This window comes from Saimiri boliviensis, chromosome 1, assembly GCF_048565385.1.
Source record: "Saimiri boliviensis isolate mSaiBol1 chromosome 1, mSaiBol1.pri, whole genome shotgun sequence".
Lineage (NCBI taxonomy): Eukaryota > Metazoa > Chordata > Mammalia > Primates > Cebidae > Saimiri > Saimiri boliviensis.
In genome coordinates this window covers 200,840,130-200,848,309 of record NC_133449.1, presented here as the reverse complement: position 1 = coordinate 200,848,309, position 8,180 = coordinate 200,840,130, and the positions used below count along the sequence as shown (strand labels likewise).

Below are 8,180 nucleotides of genomic sequence, written 5' to 3'. Positions count from 1 at the left end.
CCATTAGAGAATCACTCTGAAGTTGGCAGCAGTGCCCCTGAACCCTGACCTAGTTCGACCACAGGACTATGTTTAATGCTGGGCAACATACTTTAAGAGAAGTGAAAGAGCCAACCCTAGGCTGGTTTGGAACAGGTATCAGGTAAGATTTCAGGACGTATGAAGCCTGAAGAAGAACATGAAGAGGTGGCCACACAGAAGAAACAGGACTTTCTAAGTTCACATGTGTGCTGTTTAAAGATAAATTTGGTGACAATCCTCCAACAGTGAAATTCATCCTATGCAAGGATGCCAAATGGCTCCATCCAGCAGTGGCTGAATGAAAACAGTGATGAAATTATAAAAGCATCGACAGTAGACATGTATCGCTGATGTTTCTAGCTCGGAGACTATTTTTCTAGTACATATTTATTCTATTAGATGAGAATGAGAATTCTAAACTTTCTAAGCATCTAAACAAAATGATTAGTTTTTATCTTTTTAAATTTTTGAGACAGTCTCACTATGTTACTCAGGCTGCTCTTAAACTTGGGCTCAAGCAATCCTCCCGCCTCAAGCCTCCTAAATAGCTGGAATTATAGACACACCACCATGCCTGGCTAGTCTTTGTTTAACTGAATGGCTTAACTTATCAGCACCCAATTGACCCTTCTCAAATGAGTGAGTTCTTTGAACTGTTTGGGAACCATGAGGAATCTTGCTAAATTTAATAATTTAATAAATTAAACAAATTATTTAATAAAAATGTTAAAGATTTAATAATATTCCCATGCCTGATTTGGAGAAAACCACTGACGTGAGGTGGGCTCCCTTCCTTTAAGGGTTTCTGCAGTGCTGAGTCAGTGTGGAAATCAGGGATGACAGGCAGGAGAGGGCAAGGACTCAGAGACCCTCCAGCAGAAAAAAGTCCATCACCTCCTTCTGTCTGGCTCTTTCTAGGGCTTTCTTAGATCACAGTTCAAGAACTTTAATATCACATGCTCATTAGTGTTACTTGTCATTAACTCTAAATCCTTCAGGGGTTACATTATAGAAGTGATACAATCACACAATTAAATATTAGAAATGACCACCGAGTATATCTTGTTTATTGTTTATGATTTACACAGAAAATGATGGGCTGGGGTTGTAGAACAATAAACCAACCATTACATTTAGACCTGGGCTTTTGAAAAACTTGCATTCCATCTTAACAATTCATATGTATCTAAACAAATACATAAATCCAGATCACAAATAATCTTAAGAGTTAAACAATTAAGAAACACAAAAGAAAACCAAATAGATCTACCTTTAAATATCAGCTTTCAAATTATAAGAAATAAGAAAATGTTAAAAAAATAAAATCAGGTTAAGTCACAACATAGAGAAATAAGATAAATGATATTTTATTAATATTCATATTTCTAATTTACCTTCATATAGTCTTAACTTTTTCAAAAAGATCTAAGATATGACCAAATAATATTCTGGTATCTGAACTTGTCAGCCTTAGCTTGTATCAGCTCTTGTTATCATGAAAATCCTAAAACTTCAATTTTCTTTTTCCTTTTTAAAATTTAAGCCAACTCTTACTCAATTTTTCTCCTTCACAGCAGCTGTTTATAGATAGTAGGGAGCCAAGAATGAAGGACAGTAACAGATGGAAAGCAAAAAGTACAACAGCTATCTTAAGTTCAGCTCTCAACATTGCTGGTTGAGTTTGGAACCAAAACCTCTTAACAACTGGCAGATAACAGCTAAATCTTAACGGGAAAGAAGAAATATTTTCTTTGGGACAGCTGCTATCTAGAAGAAAACCAAGGTCCCTTAATACAGCCTAAATATAATGTGTGGCTTATTACAGAGAAATCTTTAGCAACGTAAGTTTAACCAGTAAGTGTCACAACTGATCAACAGTACTTAAAAGGAAACAAAAATCACACTAGCCACAAATTTCCACAATATACACACGAAATTAATTTTAATCTGATTTGACTCCTTGACACTAACTGATTATTAATGAAAGATGGCATGGAAAGATCACAGAGTAAAAAACAAGCAAAGATTAGTTTATACAACAGTGACTATATACATCAGAGGGAAAACATGCTAGCTAATGCAACATTAAGGCCTGAATGTAAGCATTTCCAAAGTCACAGAAGCTCCAAAGAACTCCTAAATTACAAATTCATCACATTACATGCATGCAATGTTCACTTTTGTTTTACCCATAAAAGGATACACAGTATTTTGCTGTAAATACCAGACACATTTACAATATATGCAAAAATTAGAATGCAAGTGTTATGTTCCTTATATTTAAGCCTCAAATGTGCCAACAGTGAAAATTCATTTATTTTTAAGAATGAAAAAAAGAGACGGGATATAAATACTCAGAGGAATTACACAAATAAGACATAACTCTGCATTTGGGAAGCCATATAAATATTCCTTTTATGTGCCCAAACTAAATTATCAATGGACCAATTAGATGGACATACATTCACTATGTGCTTTACTATTTTACTTGCTCAAATGTGATATTCTAACAGTCACCATTCTCTAGTGTTAACATCAAATCACCTTTGTAAGTGAACTATTATGTCCATGTTTGCACATACTTGTCTACTGTGTGTAATCACCTAAAGGAGACACTGTGCATCTTAGTTTGGGGTTACACAATTACAAAGATGACCCCGTGCCAAGTTTTCAGACCTTCCAAAATATCGTAGATGCAAAATTACCTTAAACTAACTATATCCAATATTAAACAAACATTCCATGAGTGTTATGGGCCTTCAAGTATAATTTTAACCAAGAAACAGGTTGGGTAAGAGGTTAGAAAGGGTTTCATAAGGCCATCTAATTCAGCTCACTGTACCAAGCATTGAGCACACTAGATTCTTAGTATGCTTTACTAACCTTACATTAAGCACATCCACTGGTTTCATTAAGGATTTTACTACCTAACTTTACTTCGGGGAGGGGGGGGGAGGTGGGGGTGTTACATCTAAGATTTAAAACTTTTGTGATGTTCTGGCCAAAATTTTAACCTTCATTTGACATTGTGAAAAGTCAAAAATGGACTTTATGAAAAATTTCTCAGCATTATGAACCAAGAGGTTATGCAAAACCAAAGGGACTAGTGAAAAAGCATACTTTAGAATTTATTTCCAATGAAACCAAATTTTACTACTGTTGTGAACACAGTCTTTACATGTGATGCAAACAGGAGAGTTTAATTATTACTTAGTGGCAGTATTGTAGACAAAGCCAATAATGTATGCCACACAGGATGATGATTTTTTTCTGGAGAGAGTCAACTGATAAGCTTGACTTTACAATTAATACAAACATATTCAACTAAAGAAAATGGATGCACTGTCTCAACATTCAGCTTGAAAATGTTTAATACTTTCTGCAAACCTAAATTTAGTTTAGAAAGGTTAATATTCTCTTTCTAAACTACGGCATATACTATATATAGCATTTTTAAATATATTTATATATAATTATTTGCACATGAGATTTAGAAGGAATTTGCAGATTTACTTCGATAGACTGATCTCATTTCAACTGTTAAGGTTTAGGGTGCTTCTGCAGTACTGTCATTTGAAGGTGGGGCATCAGGATCAGGCTCGGAGGAAGCAGCTGCAGACGCTTCAATAACTGCAGGTGGGAAATGACGGCGGCACACTGGGCATGTTCCCGACTGAAGAAAAAAAAATTTTAAGAGCCACCAGAATCATCTTAACTGCCACACAAGTAACTTAACAAAGAAAAAAATAGTATCACTATCCTAATTATAAGTATCTTAACAACAGAAACCAAATAAACTTCAAACCCACACAATGCAGAAAGACATAATTTTAAAAGTACTTTCTCTGTGCCCAATCAGACTCTTAATTTCTTTGAGGGTAAACAATGTCTCTTATTCATGTTCTTTTTTTTTTAAGCAGAAAACCACTTATAATTGAAAAATAAAGCAATACATCTCAAATAAGACTCTGTTTGGTAACATAAACTGTAATTTGTTGAAACAGCTTTCCTAAGTGGTACTGTGAAATTAAGGTACTGGAGTATCCCTCCTTTAATCCTGACTCAGCTATAAGTAACTGTATTTGCTTTTATCTAGGAATTTCTCAACATGGAAATGATTGCTTCAAATTTCCCCCTTTCGTCAGTGAATTGGGAATAGGGATAGACTTTACAGATTCAATTTATGGAAATTAAATTTATGGAGGAAAGTTTCTATTTTTAATTCATATTCATATGTTTGAGGTCATTCATTTTCCATTTAGTGAGTTTTAATTAAGAGCCTCTAAACTCAGCACTGATGCAATGGCAGAGGGTGTGCAAAGAATCATGGCACATGTCTGCATGGAGGTTAGAGCTTAGCTCAACAATAATCTGAATCGAATTATCATAATTTAGTCTATTATGCATTTATTAGAGAAACCACAGACCTACTTTAATTCACACTAAAGTCATTTATGATTTATCATTTATGATTTGGTGTGAATTAAAGAAGGTCTACAGTGAACTAAAGTAGGTATATGGCAAATGAAAGCCTCATTTTAGGGTAGCACAGATATGTCAAAGCAGATGGACTTCAGACTTTCTTTCTAAGCCATATTTCTTTCCAAAAAGAGAGCATTGGGTGCCTTCTAAACGACAGAACAATCAACCACAGTCCTTGGAGGGAAGGTGGGAAGGGGAAAGCAGTTATACTAAGAGCACAACATTTTAGGACCAATAGACAATTATAGAGATATGTCATCTGATGACAGATTATCTCCTTGCAAATCTGGTCTTTTTCCCAAAGAGAACTCCCTGTTGGAAGTGGGGCTGAAGAGATCATGCTGTTGAAGGAGACAAAGAACTGTATCTTGGGAACATTCTTCCCAGAAAAAAAAAAAAACAAAAAAAAACAGGAAAGGCTTCACACTAAGCTATTTCCTGACAGAAGAGAAAATGAAGAGACTATTACCTTGGGTTACAGCAAAGTCTCAAGTATAATTCAAGGCTGTACAACATATATTATGTTTACTGTTTAAGAAGTCATTTCAGGTTGGGTGCAGTGGCTCACGCCTGTAATATCACCTGCCACTAGCTCTCTGGGAGGCCACAGCAGACGGACTGCCTGAGCTCAGGAGTTCACGACCAGCTTGGACAACACCCATCTCTATTAAAATACAAAAAATTAGCCAGGTGAGGTGGTGTGCACCTGTAGTCCCAGCTACTTGCGGGGCTGAGGCAGGAGAATTGCTTGAACCTGGGAGGTGGAGGTTGCAGTGAGCCGAGGCTGCACTCCAACCTGGGTGACAAAGCAAGACTCTGTCTCCAAAAAAAAAAAAAAAATTCATGTCAGCAGACATGTATTGTGTACTCGCCATGTAGACCAGGCCTCAACAGTAACATTTTGGAGTCAAATAGATGAGTGTGGTCTTGGTGAACTACATACTAGTTATTTAAATTTGGACAAGCAACGATAATTACAAAAAAGGTAAGGATACCAATAAGTCCTAGAGTACTGTGAGGATTAAATGAGAAATCATAAATCCAGAGGAATCATCTAACAGTGACTGACACACAGCAAGTACTGCTCCTTAAGTCTCTGAAACTAACAGGGGAGTTGAAAGGCAGCATTTATTAAGGACAGAAAGGGTGGGATTTAAACTGCATCTACCTAGATCATCTAATCTTACAGATGGTATAGGGAAAAATTATGCCAGACTTCAGGAGCAAGTGCATAAAAACATGAGCAAAATATACAGAATCTGAAGGAATAGGTTGGAGTCTAAATCACAGAAGGCCTTGAAGGTCAAGATAAAATTCCACAGGTGACTGAAAGTCTCTCTCTTTTATGAGAAGGGAAGTACATGATCAGAACTACATTCCAGAAAATGTTTTTAATGGTGGAATGATAGACAATGAAGATTTTCAAGAAGTGGGGGAAGGTGATGAGAAATTAGTTAATGAGTATAATGTATGTTATCCGGGTGATGGGATACCCCAAAAGCCCTGACTTGACCGCGACATAACCTATGCATGTAACAAAGTTACACATTTACCCCATCGATTCAGACAAATAAAAAAGACATGAAAAGGAAGTACCTCTAAAGGGAGTAAGGAAATAAAGTTGGTAACTACAATAGTAGTTAAGACAACAAGGGTTGAAGTTCTAATGTATGGGTGTGGAAATGAAATGAGGGAATGGACTTCACAGACTCAGCCATGCTCAAAATTGTTAAGAGTTGGTGGCTCTGCATTTTCTGCTTCCCCACTAATTTTAATAACACCTACTTCTACTACTACCACCATCGTGTACAGACACTGAAAGTCATTTTCTACTGAATTCTAACTTTAATTACTGATAAGTTTACCACTACTTTTCCTACACTATGTGTTTACTATGTGCCAAACATTATATTAAATTCATCATGGATTACCTACTTTAACTCTTACAAAAACTCTAAAGATTGGTATACTGTATGTTACAGCCATCTAGGCTGTATTAACAAAATGCCAGATAAATAGGTTAAGAAAAATCATCTAAAATATTATTTCCCAAATTATGTTCTGGGAGAGGGGAGAGAGGAAGGAAAGCAGTATTTTAAAACTAATTCAGAATCAAAGATTATACCTCAATCTAGAACATCAGGAAGTCTCATGAGACTTGAGACACATATGATATCTATACAGGCAATACTCCTCAAATAGCATATGTTAGCACATGCTCTTTACGGAAGACAGCTGGCTGGTCTTTGTAACTTGCATCATAAGTTAAGTTCGTATTTGTTGATTTTGTTATTAATAAAATTAAAACCTCTCTAATTTCTAATAACAGCTTTCATCTGCTATGATTTATAAAATATTTACTGGGCACTTACTACTTGTCAGGCACTTTATCTCATATAGAGATATTTTATAAAAGAACAGTGAACATTCCTAAATTGAATTTCAGACATTTTAAAAGTGGAGGTTTGAGAAGAATAAAGTGGCAAACAGAAAGAGAGAACAGCAAAGAAAGGAAAAGGAAAGAGAGGGAAAGAAGGAAAGGAAAGGGAAAAGGGGTGGAGGAAAAAAAAAGCACTGGTTATAGGGAAGGAGCTGTATTTCTCAACTCCTAGAAATAGTTGTATTTCTCAATTTCCTAGATAACCTAGGAAAGTGATTTGGGAATTCCTAGTGAGCTGGATGGTAAATATCCTTTATGCAAAAATAGAATTCACAAAAAAGTCTTAAGTAAAACACTTCCTTTATTTAAAGAATTCAAACATGCTTAAGATATATTGGGTAAATATTTAAAGACAATATATAAAAACTGGAATGAGAGCTAGTTGGTAGGTTATTAAATATCTCTCATACATTACAGAAACATCAACCCATATTAGAAGAATAGCTGTATATTGTTATAGTACTTTGAGTAGTGCCAAAGGCTTCTGTGCTTGTGACACTTTTAAAAACATCAAATTTCAGGGTTATGATTAAAAACATGTTATTGTTGCCTGTGTTGTTTTTTAGACAATGTTAATAAAATACTTCCATATTATCCCTAATCTATAATCATTAAAGGCAACCAGTTTTTAACAATGAATTAAAAAGTACTACAAATCTGTAGCTAAATAAAACAGGTTTAAAAGTTACTACTATTACTCACTTGCAGAAGAGTTTTAAAAATTAAAAGTATTAATTTTAAAATTTTTGAATTAATTATTCTATCACTCACCTTTTGTAACCAAATTGAGACACAAGGTTTGTGAAAGAAATGGTGACAGGGCAACTCTGTTGCTATATCATCCTTAATATACTCACTGCAACAGATTGGACAGCATTGTTCCTGACCAATAGCTGAAAATGACAAATAATTTAGATCACTCACACATAGTTCAATTTTAATAAAACTGAAAAGCAACATATTATACTTATAGATGATATCTCTGAAAGACAAAAGAGACAGTCTGATCAGTTAACTGGCAAGCATTTCTGTCTAATACTTGACAATGTGGAATCAAATAAATATTGCTTTTGCAAAAAAGCTGACAGATTTGTCTCAGCCTATCATTTGAAAATTAAAAATATTCTTATATGAGGTGAAAGTTTGTGAGCATCTGGCTTCTATAAAAAAAATCTAGTGAAAGTTTCTAATAATCAAGTATTTCATCATCCAGGTACACTGATAATATACTTAAATG

The 8,180-nt window shown here is 34.9% G+C and overlaps 1 protein-coding gene across 1 annotated transcript in view; it reads right to left on the bottom strand.

Annotated features, from left to right (window-relative positions):
• Positions 1-1,057: 1,057 nt before the first annotated feature.
• Positions 1,058-8,180, bottom strand: part of PJA2 (praja ring finger ubiquitin ligase 2) — a 63,387-nt gene continuing 56,264 nt past the window's right edge. Inside the window, exons 9-10 of the mRNA XM_039467746.2 lie at positions 7,715-7,836; positions 1,058-3,694 (exon numbers count right to left, since the gene is read on the bottom strand). Of these exons, the coding sequence (XP_039323680.1) occupies positions 3,569-3,694; positions 7,715-7,836 (248 nt within the window). The 3' untranslated portion in view covers positions 1,058-3,568. The remainder of the gene's footprint in view (positions 3,695-7,714; positions 7,837-8,180) is intronic.